General features: G+C 36.0%; 2 protein-coding genes across 5 annotated transcripts in view; one reads left to right on the top strand and one right to left on the bottom strand.

The window, feature by feature from the left end:
- Window positions 1–3,342: 3,342 nt before the first annotated feature.
- On the bottom strand, window positions 3,343–5,311 carry LOC6650009 (BUD13 homolog). Its single transcript, XM_002073768.3, has 2 exons — window positions 5,283–5,311; window positions 3,343–5,214 (listed from the first exon to the last, which is right to left on the bottom strand). Exon 2 carries the CDS (start codon window positions 5,203–5,205, stop codon window positions 3,391–3,393), a length of 1,815 nt encoding a protein of 604 aa, XP_002073804.1. The 5' UTR covers window positions 5,206–5,214; window positions 5,283–5,311; the 3' UTR covers window positions 3,343–3,390.
- A 331-nt stretch (window positions 5,312–5,642) lies between these two features.
- The window catches only part of LOC6650008 (protein split ends), a 33,979-nt gene continuing 19,360 nt past the window's right edge, over window positions 5,643–20,261 (top strand). For all 4 annotated transcript variants that reach the window (XM_002073767.4, XM_023180686.2, XM_047011884.1 and 1 more), the window contains exons 1-2: window positions 5,643–5,913; window positions 7,251–7,975. In XM_002073767.4, the coding sequence (XP_002073803.3) occupies window positions 7,526–7,975 (450 nt within the window). In that variant the 5' untranslated portion in view covers window positions 5,643–5,913; window positions 7,251–7,525. The remainder of the gene's footprint in view (window positions 5,914–7,250; window positions 7,976–20,261) is intronic.

Here is a 20,261-nt window from a genome sequence, read left to right as displayed (position 1 = left end):
TTGTATTGTTTAATCCCTCCGCCTACCCCTCTATCAACCTTAGGGGGCATTTTGCAGACTCTGTGTGAATTCAGTGAAGTTTATAATTAAGAAATTATTTAGTTAGAATTCCGATTTCCAGGTGATTTCTATGACTGCTCTCTGACTGCTTCCTGATTGGGATTCTCAATTAATGTGAATGAATTCCTTAACTAGAAATCCTAAAATCCTCCCTTTTAAGTTTTGTGACTCATTGGAAGTCCGTCCACGTGGTAACCAAAAGAAATGCTATTCAACAAAGGAAAAACTAGAACAATGGGGAATTTGAATAACTTTTTTCTTGTTTTCCTTCTTTCTTTCACGGGCGGCTCCTATGTAAAGGAATTAAAAAACGCTTTAAAAGATTCAATGAATTCAACCCCTAAAGATACTCCAAGAACTTGGGTGGTTTGCTACAGCTAGTGGTGGTGGTGTTGGTGACGGAGATGGTTGTGATGGGGGGATCAATCATGTAAGGGGTGCACGCACAACATGTTATGAGCATTACAATGTCAGTGGGTCCTTGGAAGCGCACCCTAAATACACGGCAGACCAAATGCCAAGTCCCAATGTTAAAAGAACCAAGGACAAGGGTTGAGAATGAGCTTAATATTCAATGTGGAAAGGGGAAGAGTTTCCTTCTCACATCTCTTGTTTTTTGGGGGTTGGAGCCATCATGGAATCCTTCTCTTGATTTGTGGGGGTGAATATTTGTGCTATTTACACATTTTCTTTTTCTGCCATTCACATTGATCAGAGAATTGTTGCACACATTTTTCTGGCTCGCTCAAATATAGCAAAAGCCCATGGCAAATAAATGTGGGCGGCCATGGAAATGCAAAAAGAACAAGTTGAAAGCACTTTCTCATGGTCAAAGAAGCAAAATTTACAAAGAACTGTTAACGGTTTTATAAGCATTTACACAAATATGCATACTGCTCATAAATACCCTTTCTGACGCCATCAAACAACAAATCAAATATTTCAACTGTATGAGTCACGACAAAAAGTGAAAATACACATTTAAAATTCAAAATATTTTAGAAATTTGTATTCAAAATTATTTCAAATTTACTTCTTTCAGCACAATATTTATAAAAATAAGTATGGAGCGCAAAAACTAAAGGATGCTACGAAACACGTTTAAGCTTTAAAAGTATTTAAAAAAAAACTCCACCAAAAAACCAAAATTATAAAGCGGAATGCGAATATTCGAATGCTTAAATATATTTAAAGGATCTCCCCTTACATTTTTCCAATTTTGGACGTTTTGTCAAGATCATATAAGAAAAAACATTTAAAAAGAAATATCATGTACATATATTGAGTCACAAAAGTATTCGTCTTTAGGGGTGAATAAAATTATGTTAAATTCAGTTATATAAATCTTGTTAAATATTACATCTTGTTGTTGTTATCCAGCAAAAGTGAGTTTGAACCCATAGGGGCTTAAACATAGCAGCAAAAGCGAGCTTAAACCGTTGCAGATGAATACTTTTATGACTGACTGTACATGCATCTAGCAAATTCGAGTATAGCTAGTTCACTTTATATGCTAGTTTATAAATAATAGCTTAATCTTAAATAGTTTGTAGTAAGGATCCAATCCTGCAAAATGCATAACTTCACCAAAATAGTAGAATATAATCTTTTGATTATTATTAAGGCCAATGCAATGATATCAAGGCAACTTGTCTCAATCGTGCACAGGATAGTGTACATACATACTGTTTACACTGCAGGGAATAAACTTTTTTGATGCACAGTTTGTGTAGACACGACAAGGGGTACTCTTTTTTGGGGCGGTGGTGTGCTATATGAGGGGGGTGGATGATGACCAATGCCATGAATGAATTGCATGTGCGGAAGTATGTCACGCAGAGCAGCAATAAAGAGCAAAAAAACAAAAACAGATTGAGAGAGAGCGCCACAAAGAGCGAGCGAGAGAGAGAGCACGAGAGAGGGAGTAGGTATGCATGTGCATGCGCCTGACACAGATTTATGCAAAAATCTGTGCAGCTGGAAAAGTTTTTCGCGCCAATTTTATTGTGGCACTAACTAAGAAAATGATATCAAAGAAAAGAAAAATCACAACAAACAAGATGCAGCAGCAGCAGCAACAACAGCAAAAATAGAAAAACATCAGCGATTGGAAACAGGTTTTGGCCACCAAACAACTCTTTGAAGGCGAAGGGCAACAACAACAGAAGTAAGAGAAGAAGCAGAAGCAACAGCAGCTGTAAACCACAAATGCAGCAACAGTAACAACAACAACAACAATAATAAACCAACACGTTTCTGCTTTTGTTGTTTTATTTATGCTAATTAGTAGCAAAGGCGGGGGCGGGGCGCAAAAGTTTTCATTTCATTGCCCATGCTTTGTTATGGAAACAAAGCAAAATATAACAAATTCTCTCCTTCTCGGCCACTCTCTCTCTCTCTTTCTCACTCACTCTCGTTTGTTTCTAATCTTGAACATACATATACACAAAACTGATGCACACACATAGAGAAATGTCCGTATATATGTATGTACATATATTTATATTTGTAAATGCATTGAGCCATTTACTTACTTATTGAAAAAGATAAATAAATTTTATATTTCATATACTTTTGTTTAACAATAGTTTTTCTTTCTATTTCGTTTCTTCGCCACACAATAACAAAGCAGGTCGCAGGTGGAACAAAATATTAAACGCGAACAATTTCGTTTATTTTGGATTGATTATTGTTTGCAATGCACTTTTTTTATATTCCAAATTATTAATAAACACTCGAGATTATCGCATTTCATCATGTACATATTGTATTTTGTTGCTGCATTGTGCATAAACAAAATACAGCGCGCCAAATAACACACCCGCTCACGTGAAAATCAAAAACAACAATGACCAAAAAAAAGTAGATAACCCAGCAAACATTTAAAATGTGCCATTGGACATGGGAAAAATATTTTCAAATAATATTCGAATATATTAAGTCATAATACACGTTAAATAAAAAACGCGAGATTTCAGCATAACATATTTCGTGAGTCATCCAATAGTTTGGTTTTAATTAAATACCTACCAATGCACTTAAAGACGGCAAATTTTTAATTAAGAAATATGAGATCTTTGTTGTATATGAACAATCATACCACTTTTTATCTAAAATACAAATAAAAACATCCTAAAGACTCTTTTCTTCTATTCACTCTTACAAATTATAATAAAACTTCCAAATCTAACAGGCGCAAACCGAGTATCTGGAGTTATATTTATATAGGGGTCTGGTTTGGACCCAAAAGCAAGTCAAACAAACATTTAAATAAAGGATTTTTAAATTTTAAATTGCATTTATTTAACTTGATTTGAATTTTAATGCTCTTTACATATCCTCCACACTGTATTTGTAGGCCTCGTCCTGAATGGCAACGCGTTCGTTTTGCTTGTTGAACCAACGATTCTCGTAGCCATTGGATCGATCCACACCATCCCAACGATAGCCAGGACGAATGCCAAAACGGTTCTCTGGAAAGCTTCCCTCGTATTTGGGCATCTCAGGCTTGCCTGCCTGCTTATCAAGCTTTTTGCGTTTGGCTCTCATATATTCCAGCATGGGATCATCGGCATGCTCTTGTTCACGTAAATGTCGATCCAAGTCCTCATCATTGGCATAGCGCGCCACTGGCTTGGAGGCTTCGTGCGCCATTTCTTCTTGCCTCGATTTGTGGTCCTCTAGTTGCTTTAAGCCACGGCCCCATCGATCGTACAGCTCCTTTTTCTTACGCTCGTGTTCCTCTTTGCGCTTTTGTACGGCGGGATCTTCGTTGGCTGCCTCACGAGCGCGTCTGCCACGCCTACCAGTGCTACGTATTTGTATATCAGCATCACGACCGGATACCTCGCTGGACATTTTCTCAAACAGTTGATGCTCCCGGCGACGACGTTCATCTGTTTCGGCTTTCAGAGATTGGGCATCTTGGAGACCAGCTTTTTTCCCATCCAAAGTGCGATCGGTTTTCGGTTTATGGGTTGGTGGCGGTGATAAAGAAGGTGATGCCTTAGCCCAACGACTTTTCCTAACCGGCTGGCTAGGAGAAGGCGAGCGTTTTACTTCCTTTTTAAATCGATCTTTACTAGGTGGACTCTGATCTGAGGACCGACGTCGTCTTGGTGACCTGGATCGCGGCCTATCTTTTGGTTTCCTGGGTGGGCTTTGATCTGAATGACGTCCTTTTCTGCGCGCAGGAGATTGATCGCTATCCCTACGTCTTCTAGGTGGGCTTTGGTCAGACGATCTACGTTTTTGTCGACTTCTGGCCGGACTAGAATCAGCTGATAGCCGTCTTCTGCGTACCGGAGACAAATCAGAATCGTTTCTTCTTCTTGGTGGGCTCTGATCGGAACTAGATCTTCTTCTGCGTGGAGGTGATTGTCGTCGTCTCCTGGGTGGACTTTGATCAGAATCCCGCCGCTTTCTTCTTGGTGGACTAAGATCTTCTTTTATTTTTCTTGGTGGAGGCGACTGCCGTCCTCTCCTGGGTGGACTTTGATCAGAATCCCGTCGCTTTCTTCTGGGTGGGCTTGAATCTTCTTCCTTTATTCTTCTTGGTGGACTGCTAACTCCACTTCTTTTTCGACGCGGCGGACTGATATCCTCGCTATGCCTGTTTCTAGAAGGGACATTGTCTTTATCGTGTTTCCTTCTGGCTGGTGGACTGCGCTCATCGTTTTGTTTTTTTCTGGGCGGGCTCTGGTCGATAGAAGGGCTGCGCCTTTCCTGCTTGATTTTAATGGCAGTAACAGGACTTTTTTCTCTTAACGATGAAGCCTTGCGTCCCCAACGATTTTCCTCATCATCATCATCACGTGGTTCTGCTTTAATTCTCACTGTTGGTTCTTCTTGTGCAGTTTCTTCCTCCTCTTTCACCGCAATATTTCGCCATTTGCTGCGAATTTCGTTGGGATTTTCTTCGATGTATTCACCCACAATTTGAGGAGCATCTTCACCGCCCAATAAAAGTTCTTCGTCGACTTCGCGGTTGTCGCTATTGTAGGCATCATCATCAATGATTTTCACTTTGGCGGCTTTTTTGTGTTTTTTTTGTTTGTGCTTCTTCTTTTTCTTCTCCTTATCCCCAGACAGGTACTTCTTTAGATATTCCTTTTGATCAATGACTTTGGCATTGCTCATTGACATTCTGGGCAGCTGAAAATAAGGTAAATAAATTTAAATCAAATTTAATCAACAATTGTTAAAATTTCATATCTGTTTACGTTTTACACCAGTGCTAAAAAACGCTGCACCGCATCGAACATTTTCCAGCACTGCTGCAAAATACTGGCTAAAGAACCAGTTTAATCATAATTATGCCGTTTTTATTGAATATTTTATTTAAATTTTGCAATAGCAAATAAAAAAAATCGTTTTAGCTGTAGAAATATAATAATAACAGTAATTAAACTTTATGTAATTTAATCATATTAAGTTAATTAGAGGATATGAGTAAACAATAATATTTGCACAAGAGTTAACAGCGCAATTATCGACTTAACATTCTGTTAAATTTTCATAGCATAACATAAAGTATTTTTGTCTCTTTTTTTCTCTCGTTTCTCTCTTTTTGCGCCATTCTCTTTCTGCTTTCTTTTGGTGTTGACTGCGGCGTGTAATTTCTGTGACAAAGTTTCAAACGATTTGTTTATCTGATTGTTAAAAAAAAAAAAATAACAAGTGCATTGAATTAAATCGAGAACAATTAAAAAAAACCGCCCCTTGCATGGGCTTTAAAGCTAGCCATGCCCATGGTTGGGCGGCGTCGTCGGTGGAAATTCCTTTGGAAGGATGGGCGCCGAGGACTATGGCACTATTGCTAATATTAGCAATTTCGATAATTAGCCGCGACATGTAAGTAGTGGTCAAAGCTTTAAGTGTAACTTCAGTATTGAGGTATTTTCTAGAAGGGCAATATACTCCTATGTGCTTTTCGCCCGCTTCCTCCCCTATTTTCTCAGACAGGGTGTGATAATGAAGAAAATGAGCCAAGTTCAAATAGGGTTCTCTCCTATTTTTGTTTTTCAAGTTAATGGCATTGGCATTGTTAGCAACTTGCGGTAAACGCAATAAATATTTCTATTTTTCTGTGCATATGTGCATATTGATACTTTATTAAGTTGCTCCAACAATTGCCATTTAAAATTACATACATATATATATGTACATATGTAAGTAAATTTTGCAAAGCATTTAAAAGTCAATCCAAGCTACACGTGAGAGCGAAACGGCTTATGTGTGATAGTGGTGATAGGTAGTGTGTGAGAAAGAAGGGGTAAGGAGAGCGAGAAACGGAAACAGCTGATGCCTACTCACCACGATAGCAAACTACCCCGCCTCCACACCGCTAAGAAGAAAGAGTGAGTAGGAGACCACGGTCGCTGATAAAAAAACACTCGAATGTGGCGCCCTCTTTATATTCACCTTTTTTCAACACACTATGTTCATTAGGGCTAAGCGAATATCGGGTTGGGTAAGCGAATTCATGGTGGTTTCGGGTGGTTGCGGCGAATGTTCAATTTTATACGGCGAATATTCAGTTTTTAACGGCTCCGGCGAATTGCATTGCTGTTTTGTTTCATTGTTGTTTTTGTTTTTAACGGAAGCGGGTGTGTTAATCTAACGAGCTGCCAAGGCGCGCGTATTTGTTTATGTAGATTGCCGTAATAATCCTAAAAAATTCAATTGAAAGCCGTCGCATTCACGTCGTGTTAATTAAAAATTTAAAAAAATACCGAAATTAATACCAAAAATCAAGAATAAGAAAAACAAAGTAAATTTCGCCGATCTTATTGGGAATGAATACAAGTGCTTGTGTGTGTGTGTGTGTAGAAATGTATCTTTCATTCATTTAAATTACCCGGCAAGCTGCGGCCCTGCAAAGCCAAAAATAATTTCAAATCTTTTTGGTCTTTGCGGCGGCCACTTGAACCTATCAACAACAACTGTAACAAACATTCAATTCTAGTTGTTGTTTATTTAATTTTTCTTAGCATGCGAGGTAGACATAAAAAACAGTCAGCCATGGGTTAATTTTAGGTCTCTTAAGATTCTGATTGGCCTACAAAAGAAAACTTGCTCGCACACACACACACACACACTCGCGTATAATTGTATGTGTATATGCAGTCAGTGAAAGGCTTTCGAAATTCGTTTCATTTCATTTTTTGCCTTTTTCTTCTCTTTTATAGGCCTTTTTTTTGTGGTCAAATCGAAAGCTTCTTCATCGTGGGTTAAAATAATCCCAATGATTCCCAAGTGATATGAGTGTCTTTTGAGTGCGTGTAGTAATGTGAAAGATAAGAAGAAAATCCCCACAAAATAAAGAGCGAAAAGAAAGCAAAAAGGAAATCAAAAGCAAAAGAGAAATACTTGCAATTAAAAGTTAATCCAAATAATACACCCCCCCAAATACACATATAGTTAACATAAATACAAAAAACGAAAGAGAAAACAAAAGTCAACAATGAGTGCCAATACACGAAGAAGAAGACGCAGCAGCAACATTTGCCTAGCAACACTTCAACAGGAGCAGAAACAGCAGTTGCACCTGCCACCGCCGCTGCCAACAATACAGCTTTCTCTGCCAGCAACAGACGTTGGCAGCGCAGCGGACGATGAAATGGACATCGACATCGAAATGCCGCGAATTTGCCGCTGTTGCTGTAAACGAGATTTGGAATTATTTCACCTTTTTGAGGCCAAAAGCACCAGCAGTAGCCACAGTAGCTCAACAACAACAGCAACAACAACAGCAACAACAACAAATGCAGGAGCAACAACATCCACAGCAGCTGCAACAGAAGCCGCATCAGCACACAAGCGAAATATTGATAATCCCATTGACTACGCTCTCAGTGGATCCCATAGCGGAATGGACATCGTCTTGGAAGAGATGATCATTTGGATGTTGAATGTAAGTAAATCAAGACTCTCTCACACAAACACATTCACCTTAATACACACATACATATACATATACTATCTGTGTTTAATTTTTAATGTGATTTATTTGCCGCATTTTGGCACGAAAGGGGCGTAACGGGGTAGAGAATTTGGTTTTCGGTGTGGGGGAGAGGGGAATTGGATTGGTCTTGACGTGCCTTTTCTCTCATGCTTAGTGTCTCTTCTGCCTTGCCAAGTTCCTTCATCTTTTATTTGGCTTAATGCAGGTAAATAAATTAAATTGTCAGAGCGTAAGAGAAAATGTTTGAGAGACATGCATGGCGGGAGAGAAGCAAATACATACATATATGTGCATGTATGTGTGCATATGCCACTTATTGGGTATTATCTTATCTCGGCCATCCGATTCAATTAAAATTAATAAAATAAACACAACAAAAATATATGAAACTCAAAATCTTCCATCAGAATTCAATCCCATATTATCACGTCGGTCTATCGATGCATATTTTTTAATATTCTCTTTTTAAAAATCTCAAACATTTTTTTTTTCATATTTTAAAAGAAATAAGTGTTGGCTTATGTAGAACCTTAAATTCTTATGTCATTTTGAGAGGAATTAAGAATAATTCTTAATATTTATGACTCATGGAAATTTAAAACTTTCAAGCTTTCTTAACTTTCTAATATTGACCTCCAATTTATTGACATATTTTGTTACCAAAAATTTACGCATTCTGCCGCATTTGATGGGATTTTTTTTTTATGCATCATCAAAAAATGGTGGAGTACCTTATTTGGCATTCCCCAAATTAAATTTTATAATTTACATACATTTTTGTATACTACAAGAAATATATATGTATGGGTTAATTTTTATCATGCTCACGTACAATAAAATTGTACAACTTTCAATGAATTTTTACTGCTTCGCCACAACATCAACACCAACAACAATAACAAGTTCTAAATATAATACATTTATTTGAAAGAATCTCTAAGCTACACTTCCATCATCGTTTGAATTTTTACCAAAATCAATAGAAACATTTAACAAGTTTATTGAACCTGTAAATCGAACAAATTTCGTTATCACTTGCAATGGAAATCATAGAAGCTATATTCTATATTAATAATTTCAACACAAAAACAAACCAATTAAATATTATTTCAATATTTACTTGCCCTGTTGTTTATGCACTGCTAAATTAATCTGCTAGTCCCTTTTTTATTATGCTATTTTTCAAGTACTTAAAATTTAATCAAATTACAAATAGTTTTCTAAGTCATATATGCAGAGAGATGTACCAAATTCTCTATTTTTTTATACTCGGAATTTTCAAATGTGTTATCTCGGCAATTTCATGGAAAAAATGATATCAGAGAACAAATTTTCCTAATGCCTGGCAGAATTTTAAGCACACGTAGCAACAATAGAGAGAGAAAAAAAAAAAACAAAAAAAGTATTACCAAGAAAGATGTTAATCTGAGAAGACGTAAACAAAATTGACAAACCCAAGCACTAAGATTAAGGGTTCAAATATCAAAAATAGAAGCCCTTGTCTTGAAATTCTTGACAACTTAATATTTTAGGCATTTTGATGACATTGACGTTTAGGAAAAGGGTAGGTACATAGTTCATATCCTAATATCGGAATTGCCATAATTAAGTAAACAATTTATTTAGTATATTGTTTCATTTGTTTGTAATCGAAATTAGGTTAGGATACAATGTCCTTTATTACATCATTTTCTGTGTGACATCTCTTTATATACATTTAACTTAGTACATACAATGTTCTGTGGCCAAACAAGTTGCCATTTGCCATTAGTTTTCCATTACATTACATCTTACAATTAGATTTATGTGTGCGAATGCTGTGGGCCTAGGCTAATTCGATCGATATACATATGTATGTGGTAGTGGCGGGGAGGCCCCCACCTTTCACTTAACACACATGGCGTATACGCAACGCACCTTGGCCATTAGTTTAACTCATGAAAATGCAGTTGTTGAACTCAATTCCTCGGCATTCAGAGATTGGATCGTGAAATACATTTGAGAGAAATAATAATTACAAGTCCGAGTCTCAAGACTTTTAGAGATGCCAAGCGATGACGACTCTCTTAAGGTCAAATATTGTAATTTTTCATATATGCAACACCTTGAGAAGCAAAAAAAATAAGAAAGAAAAAACAAATCCACACGCAAAAAGAGGTGCGGGTCGCCGTTGCCGACAATCAACAAAAGAAACCAGTTTCAGGTTATTTCCCCTCCCACGATTATATATACTTACTCTTTAGTGGTCTATGGTTAATGAGCGTTTGGAATAATTGTTGTGGACCAAGAGCCAAACTAAGTGAAGTGAAGTGAAGTGAAGTGGGTGGTTGGGTGGTGCCGGTGGGTGACGTAGATGAAAGGTGTGTGTGTGTTTGTGCGAGCTTTGCTGATGGCTGTTTGCCTTGTTTGTTTCTGGGTTCTTCTTTCAGTTTCAGCCAGTGTTGTAATTGGCCGGAAAGTAACGTTGACGTTAGCGGCTATTTGCAATTAGAAGTCAAGTTTGAGTTCTTCTCTTCTCGTTCGGGCCACCTGTGCGTGTTTATGCCTGGCTAAGCTGAAAGGTGAACACACGTCGCTACGCCTACACACGCAAAGGGGGGGAATTGGTGCTTCCCCCCCACACAATAACATTTTAGGCAAAACAAAAAGGTTACTGAGCCACTCACTCACTCACTCCTCACTTAATGAACAAACTTGAGGCATACTTTAAGAAACTTCATTAAATACTAGTTGACAGAAAAATTCTTTCGAGACTTTAGTTTAGTGTGAAAGGAATTCTTTCTTTCGTGTCCTTAGTGTGGAGTGGAGCTTATTGTTAGATTAAGACCTGAGATTGTCGAAGAATTGTAGCGCACACGTGTGAGTTTTTCCAAGCATTTATTGTTATTCCTTTTTTTCGTCATCTCTAAAGCACATATAATCATTTAACTTATGTTACGCTTATCGAATCGTCAGATAAAAATGCCCATTAGTTGCGCTTATTGTTGCCAAAAATCGATAAGTAATGCTTAATTGGTTATGCCTAACATTTTTCAAGTGTTATTTCCTTAAACCTAGACCTAAAAAAGTTCTGTTCTGTTCTGTGAGTGAGATAACAACTCAAATTGGATTCAATATTTAAGTGATGGCCAATAATGGCCCAAACGATCGTCAATAATGATTGCTCAATGATTGATCGGATATGCATTGATGTGTATTTAATATGCTTCACGTAATAAAACATTGTCGATTAGCGACAATTTTACATTCTCAAATTAATTGTTATACACTCACACACACAGATAGAGACGGGGGACAGCAATTAGTGAAAAGCAAAACGAAAAAAAAGAGCAATTAACTGTGGTTTACGATGCCAACAAAAATTACAAATTGCTTTAGTCGGAGCCGCGTTAAACCAAGAGCCGCATAATGTAATAAATACGTATACGTATGTATAACAGTTTCGTTGGCAAACTGTTATACACATTACTACTAAGTACATTTTGTTTAACAACTTACTCTCATCCGGTGACTTTTGATTGTAATCTGTTAGTTAAAGTGTTGACATTTAAATTTCCTTTAAATGCCCCTTTAATTCAGTAAGTTACATCCTCTTGTTTAATTAACTCGCATAGTATTGTATACCCTGCAATTTGTTTAATTACTAATCACCAAAGACTGCATGTCCTTGTCAATTAGTCAGCGTAGAACTGGAGCCCAAGTAATGAAAATGGAGACAAAATTGGCCAAAAAATTGGGAATTTGATGCTCGAGTGAAATTTTCGGCTTGCGTGCACTTTAACGCAAGGATTTAAAAGTTAATCAAATATATTTAGCTGAGATTAAAGACAATAAAATGTTTGGCTGTTTGGTTGTTCTCCGAGGAAATTCGAGTGTGAGTAAAGTTTTTGAGAATATGTCTAGAGACGACACATGTTCAACAACTAAATAAAAGTCGCACAAGGAGGATTACAAGAAAAACGATGTAATCCTTAATTTGAATGTCATAATCCTGATAGTTTTTTTTTGGGCTAAAGGATTCAAGGAAAAAAATAAGTGCCTGCTTCTGTTTACGCTCAGGAAAAAAGCAAACCTCCTACCCTTGTTCTAACTAACCAACGCCTCTTAGCCAACAAATGTACTTTTTATGTCCGTTTTTCAGAGCCGTGATCGCGCGACCCTTTTTGATTGTTGATGTGTACAAAGCCTAGACTTTCCCTAGCCTCTGCTTTGCTTCTTCCCCTCTTCTTCTATGAGTTACTAGCACTTTTATTCAGTTCAAATTTAAATTTCTAGGTCATAAGATTATCGAGCAAAGAAATAATCTATTGACGACGCTCTATCAATTATCAATTCAAGTTGAGACAAGCCAAAAAAATATATATATATATACATATATACAAGTGAATGTACAAATGTACATTTATATATATATATTTTTCTTCTTCTTCGTTTAAAAAAATATGACACAAAATGTATGTTGAAAGTTTATGGATTTCATTTTGCGGTCATTATTAATTTTTGTTGTTGCTCTAGTTTTGCTAAACGACGGTCGGATATTTGGCAAGTATTTCCCCTCTTCTACCCTATACCCTAGTGAGACGAAATTTGCATTTACATTTTGAAGCATTTCCATGTCCAATTAACAAACTCTTTCTTATCGATAAATTTATGATCGCCCTCGACGGGCTCATCATTCGGCGTTATGATCATAATAATGTGCGGCATAAATTAATAAGCCATAAAATAAATAACAAATAATGAATACCTACTAAAAAAACAAACAAAACCTCTAATTCAATAATATTATTAGTATTTATTTTGTTGCATCACACACACACACACACACACTCACAACACGATGTTTGTACGTCCTACGATTTCGTTTATATACACATATTGATGATGATAACAAAAAAGCTGCCTCAACCCCCCGGGTTAACTGCTATGCTATTTAAATATAGAAACGACAATCTCATACTGAATTTATATGAATTTTTTTGAAACAAAACATGTGGTTGTCAATTAATTTAATGAAAAATTCTTGTTCAAAGGTTATCAGACTTACCCTTCTCCTGTAATAAGGTAGGGTTACATTTTTTCGTAATCTCAAAATAAAAGAGTCTCTAAAGTGAGTCTAGGAAGAGTAAAGCACGTTTTTTATCCTTACCATTACCTCAAGGCCCATTACGGAATGAAAACTTTGCAGAGAGAGGGTGAACTCCCAAAAAAAAAAAAGATTTGTTCTCTTAAATGCTTTTAATTAACCAAAGAATTGCCAACGCAAATGCCTGGAAAAACAGTCAAATGCATAAATTAAGAGGAGGCAGCGGCAAAAAAATAAAGGATTCGGATTGTATGTGTGGATGAGTGAAATGGGTGGGATTATGTAGCGGAACAGTGTACATGTCATAGTGGTGGGCTCTCAGGGTGGTTTTCTTTTTATGTATCTTTTTTTTCGTTTTCTTCTTTTTTCAATAGTGCAAATTGAACGATTCAATTAAGTGCCAGAAACACGGAGAGTGCTAAAATGAATCACAAGGCATGACATCCACTCCCACCCACAAATCACCCAAATGTCCATAAAAATGTACTTACCAAACGCACTCGACGGGCCATGACTCAAGAATATGGACCGTCTGAGCTGAGCAAACCAAACCAAACCGAACCAACCTCATGTAAAATTCAAAAAAAAAAAAAACATAAAACCCCCTACGGGCATACGGATACGGGTATGGGTCGGTGGTCAAACAGTTGGCACATTGATTTGTGTGTGTACGTGATGTGGCCGGAGACGGTGGTCCGTGGTGGAAAGGAAGAGGATGGGCAAGGAATCACTTTTGCCCGATCTTCTGTCAAGCACAATCGATGACTGCAATTCGTGCATTTCATATTTGCCCTTGGTTTAAGTGTGTGATAGTGTGCGTGTGCGTGTGTGTGTGTAATGTGTGTATGTTGGTATTTAATATGTTGTTGTTCGATTCATTTTCGATTCGAATTCAATTTGCCATTCATTCTTCATCAATTTGTGGGATTGATTGTCTGTATATGTATGTAAGTGTACCCTTGGGCCAAAGTGGGTATATTCATTTTGATTACCCAAAGGACACAAATGAGAAATCTTTATGAATCGCCAGGTTTTTCTTTGATATTGTTTTCAAACTAGATTTCAACCTTGCCCAAAGCGTTAGGAGACAGCTCTGACCTGCTTAAGGTTATATAATGACAATAATCTCTACTAAAGTATCTATCTTTCTTATATTTAATCAAAAGCTAAACTTTGTTATTAAACAGAAGACGCTCACTTTTTACCTTAGTATGAACTATTAAAGATTCAAGGATTAAACACTTAAAGTATAAAAAAAGACTTGTCTTCAAAATAAATAAATTTGTACCACATTCAAATCATTAAATATTAGAATTTCAATTTTATTTCAATTTCATATTTTGATGGAATCTGTCAGCTTAATTAGCAGTTACTTCTTCAATGTGTTTTAAGAGAGTTTTGCATAATAAAAAGTCCTTTTCTTCAGATCTTTCAAGCGTTTTTCCCTTTTGAAGAGTCCTTGAATAATTTTTGTTCTCTATAGACTCGCGACCTGTGTTTAGTCCTTAGAGACTTAAAAACGCTGACACGCTCCTTGAATTGCATTTTTCACGCTTCCCAATGCAGTACTCCAACCAATTATCCTGCAAAAGGATTTGCATACAAATGTAGACAGTTAAATATGGGCACAAATATTTATTTAGTATTAGCCATGTGCATTTAATTGTAATCCTCTTTTAAATTTCAAAAAAAGCGACATACATATCCCCGGGGTGGAAAAAAAAAGGTTTATTATTTCTTATGTTGATGAATGGCTTGCAATTTGTTGTAATCTTTCTATATCTGAACATAAGCTTGTTATCAATAAGTCTAATATTGCTCCCTAGATCATACATATAGCCAAAAAGTCGTTGACATTATTTTTCAACAACCAATTATTCCCTTTTCCCTGCTGTTTTATACCATTTATTCGCTAGGGATAACAAAGAAAAGTACTGAAAATTAGGGGCGGGACTCTCTCTCTCAGTTATTTTCAACAAATTTGCAACAATTTTTTTTTTCTCTTTTTTTTTCTATTTGTCCTTCATTGTTACAGCTATTTGTCTTTTCGCCCCATGGCGTAAAATTATTTTGCAATTTTCTTGTCTTTTATTTTGATTTATGGGGGGGCAATGCGAGGAGGCAGGGGTGGAGGGGAGGATGTGTCTACCTGCTGTGTTGTTTGTGTCATTGAGCAGCACTTTGCTTCAACTACAATAAATGGCACACAAAAGAGTTTTTCAACCCATTTTCCACGCCATTGTATTGTTACCACCCAACACTTACTTCACCCTTTAAAAGACATTTACATATACATACGTACATACATATGTATGTACATATACCCTATACCGTCTAGCAATTGAATTAAAAATGAGGGTATATCACCAATCCCCATAAATAAATGTTGCAATAATCAAAAGAGGATGTCTACATATGTTATGTTCTATTGAGTGCAGATGGTTAAAAGTTCTAGTCACGTATGTCTAAAGCAAACACTAGGCTAATCAGTGGATACCAAGAGAAAATAAAAAGTTACCAAACAAATAGAATAAAGTGCCAAAACGTAAGGATGTACGGATGTTTGAAAGGAAATTGGCAAGAAATATATAAATAACATTATGAACAGCTTACATGTGAACCTTTTCATAACGTTTTTTTTTCTTTTTTTTTGCCCCAATGGAACATGGAATATTTATTTATAGGCTATAAATGTGGCATTAGAGATTATTACATGGCCTCTGTTTACTTCCTTTCTGCATTTTGGTTTCAACTACAAGTAAATCAATTGAATTTTCTGGTTCATTTGCTTTGGTTTTCTTTTCTGTTTTTTTTTTTGTGTTTGGGGAGAGAGTTTAACTTACTTTTTTAACAGTTTTAACCTTTGTTTTTGACTTTAGATTATAAATTATTAAGGTGTTTTCTATTTTACAAAGTAATTACATTGGTTTTTAATATTCTATTTATTTGATTCGTAAGTTTAGCTTTCCCTAGTGACTTATTCTGTCCAAAAATTACAATTTATCTATTGATCAAGTCACATAAAAACATTCCTTAATAAAAATAGCTTAATTAACAATCAAATTATTTAACTTCTATGTGCTTAATAGAAACAAAATAACAGGATGAAGCTTATTATGAATGAATAGTTGCTTTTATTTCACTAAATGACCAAGTATTCGAAGAATAAAGTGACTCAGAAATCGTGATGGAGTCTCACATTTTCAATGCCAACAAAAACGTGTACAAGTTTCTAAATAGCAGGGTATCCAGCGTATCGGCAGTATCAGTTTAAGTTTACGTATTTTCTGTAAATTGTTGACTAGTCATAAAATGCAATGAGTTTGCTTTGGTTTTTGTTGTTTATGTGTGTGCGTGTGTGTGTGTGTGTTTTTGTTGGTTCCCACGTGGTATTTGTTGCCATTGTTGTTAGCCTGTCCAACCATTCACTCATTCATTCACTCACTCACTCACTCACTTGTTGGCATTTTCAGTTGAAGTTTGTTGTTAGTTGATTTAGTTTTGCTCATTTTTATTTGTGTGTTTTATTGGCACTGATTCAAGCTTGAATAGTTAAAATAATTCGGCTTGCTCTCCTTATGCCAATAACCCCATTCGCCACATGCCGCCCCCGCCCCTTTTACCCCACAATTGGACCCCATTGACATACACTTTCTCAAGGGGGGATGTTTGTGAATTGAATTGCCCTCTAATAATGAAAAGAAGTTTCAAGAAAATGATTCATTTAGACAAAATTGTTATCAAAACTAGTTTCAATCTTGATAAATATTCAGTTTTTGAATTCATTCCGCATTCATTATTGTAAAATTTTTAAGTGTTTTGTTGGTTAACCACCAACAAAAAAAAAAAAAAACCCAGAAAACTGATAAATATTTAGAAGAAAATTGTTTGGCTTGTATTGTTTAGACCATATGGCAGCTATCTATAAGTTTTCTATGAAAAATAGGTTTTATTTACATTATCAAATATTGTGCCGACGTCAAGAATATTCTACAGATCCATAAAATAAATCCCACTTTTAGGGGCGAAGAATTGATTAAAACGAATGAAACATCGATGTGTGAGAATCAATATTGAAAAAGCAAATAATTTTCCCCTGAATTGCTTATCTGATCTATATGTATATATACCACTTTGATCTACAATCTATGTGCTGCAAAAAGGTTTGCATAGGGTCACAGCAAAACTGATTGACTGATTGATTGGGGCAATTGATTTAGTAACATTTCGCATGCCAAATGCTTGAAGAGTATTTAAAATTCGTTGTTTGTTTTGTTTTTTTTGCTAATATCTATGAGTATGACTTCTGCAATGCTTTTATTTTTGTTGTTGTTGTTTTTTGCTCTCTCAATAAGTTGTTGGCCCAGAGCCGGTTTACAAATGTTTTACGTTTACTTTATGTTTCCAAGTGTATGTGTACGTAACTTTGAATTTTGTTGTTCTTGTTGTTGTAGTTGGTTTTTGGGATTGGTATTAGTGCTGGTCTATTGGTCGTCTGGCGGCTTTTTTTCTTGTTACTTTATTGTGCTGCTGTGCGCTCCATTTGACTTTTACTTTTCATTTGCAGCATTTTACTTGGTTTCCGCCTTGATTCGCGTCAGGGCCATCATCAGCGAGGTGAAAAGAAAGTAAAATTGATTGTATAAATAACTATTATTTATATCACTGGGTTTGTTAATTGTTTGTTTTCTTTCTTTATTATCGTTTTGTTTGGTTTCCTTCCATATATATGTATATTTATTTATTGATTTGGATTCATAGTTGTTCCGTTTGTTGTTGCTGTTGTTGTTGTGAGGGTATCGTGCTGGCTGACCTCATTTTTCAACAGAGAGTGTCAGCCAAAAGGAAGAAGGAAATTGAGGGGTTGGTGTGTGTGTGGGTGTGTGGGTGGAGTGTACTGCGAATTTTTGGGGTGTCTTCAATTCCATTTCTATGCGGCTTCGTCATAAACTCGGGTTTATCTTAATTAATTTGTATGACCTCAGTAGAGAGACGATGGCGGCACAGCTTGAACAGTCTAATAACAATTATATAATTACAACAAAAAACATGCTATTAAAATGTATCATCATTAGAATTGCACTGGCGCGATGGAGGGCAAAACGTTGCGAGGGTTACTCTAAAGAAATAAAGCGAAAAATATTCACTTTAAAGAATAGATAGAGACAAAACTTAAGCCTTCCTCTTCTGCTCTCAAAATACTTTGGCGATCAAAGTAATGTTAATTATACTAATTGAGTTTATGAACAATTTTGAAAACAATGTTTTCTTTGCAATAAAATCCAAGCGCTCTCAAGAATCAACGTCAAGTGTGTATGTCTATACTCAAGTCTTGTCCTTTGTAAACTCTTTGGATTACCCTTGTGGCACTAATCCACATTAATGACTGATAGCGACAGACGACTCTACGTCTCTGAGCTTAGTGCTTAGTGCTTAGAGCTTAGAGCTCTGAAAAGGAAACCAAATGATAACAAATAGCAGAGGATGCCGCCATTATGGGATGGTGGTAAAAAGTTCAAAATTGAATTCGAATTGAAATGAAAATTGAAATTGTCTACGTTGCTGCTGGTGCTGGTATTGTATGTTAATCTGATATAAATTTCATGTCAGCTAATGTAAGCCAACACATAGACAGACTACTATATAGTGTCAGATCTCTCAGTGATATCTATAGTTTTGTGTGCCCCTCCCTTCTCCCGTCCCATACTCCCTCACACATACAGACAGACCCACCAAACAATGAACTGACTCACACAATTGTGCGTTGGAGTTGAAGTCCTCGTAGCGGAAGCGTTCAACATTCCATTTTCTCCAGTCCTACCCATCTCTCCCCCCATTATGGAGCACATCACAGCTTATCATTTCGTCGTAGGGTTTGTCTTTTTGGTCTTTTATTTTCAGTTGTTTTTTTTGTGCTTGTTGAATTTCAATGGGGCTCCTCTTTTCAAGTATTTGAAATGTTTGTGCAATTGCCAGCTTAAGTGAGTTTCAAGTGGTTTTCATATAAACGTGGATGGTTGCACGTTTTCCTTTTGCAACAAGGAGGGTTTTTTTTTTTTCGTTTTCTTTTTACTTTAAGTATTTACATATTCAACATTTATCATATCATTGGCCGATTGGAAGTCAAAGAAGTAAGCAATATCCCCAATTACCTTAAAAGCAATTCAATCTACTCCTCTAGGTCATACAGTAAATCAATTTGTTATAGTTCATAAAGTTCAATCAGATTAAAAAGGGTTACCCACAATTTACGCAAGATTTGTATTAAATGGGAAACACTATTTAATTTATTGCATTACAAACGAGATAGGAAGTATAGAAAGATTTAGGTATCAGGCAGGCCATTTGCCTTTGCGTTTTTCGTGATAATTTTAAGTAAATGTAGTTTAATTTTATTAATGCATCGTTGAATTTTCTCTTCTTCTGAATGCACGAATGGAGTTTGAAACATGCAGTCTTTGACTTGTAATAACCCTCCGCCGACAAAACGAACACGAAAAGTTGTTAGGGGGCTAAAAACTTAAATTGGCACTTTAGAGTCTTGTTTTTGGGCAAAAGGTGTTAACTCTCACGAATTGAGAACAAGAAATCAGAGGTTTTTTTCTTCTTCTTGATATTGGCACTTGGAAGTCTTGTCTTTTAGACAAATCAATATTTTATTTACCGAATCTTATCACAATTGACGTATGTAGATGAAATTCATATTTCGACCCAAAAAAAAAAACATTTTTTTTATGATAACACTTTCTATTTTATGCATGTTGTTTAAATTCAAGACGTTACTTTAATATAAAATAAAGTTAGTTGTCAGACCTTTCAAAGGCCGATTGACATTTCAATGTATTCATTTAATGCTCTAATATGTCTTTCAAACCGTCAGCCAAATAAATGAATTCATTTTTAGGATTTTCATCCCTTTACGGCATAAATGGGTGAAAATGTCAAATGTCAATGCCAGTCAAAAAACCTATTTACAAAGAAAATTCCAACGCATTTCTTAAGATGACTTGGAAAATAGTTCAAGCTATAGATATTTACTTATAATATTGACATATCTTAGAATTATTTATGTGTGAGGGACTCCCTTTATCCGGTTGAAATAAATACAAGCAGAGTTTGGGTTAGAAGTTAGTTAATTTACTTAGAACT

This window comes from Drosophila willistoni, chromosome 3R (assembly GCF_018902025.1).
Source record: "Drosophila willistoni isolate 14030-0811.24 chromosome 3R, UCI_dwil_1.1, whole genome shotgun sequence".
NCBI classification, from domain to species: Eukaryota; Metazoa; Arthropoda; class Insecta; order Diptera; family Drosophilidae; genus Drosophila; species Drosophila willistoni.
This window is presented reverse-complemented; position numbering and strand designations above follow the sequence as displayed.

What these genes read in the sequence shown, in the direction of transcription:
- LOC6650009 (XM_002073768.3), bottom strand. Translation starts at nt 5,205, where the DNA reads ATGTCAATGAGCAATGCCAAAGTCATTGATCAAAAGGAATATCTAAAG.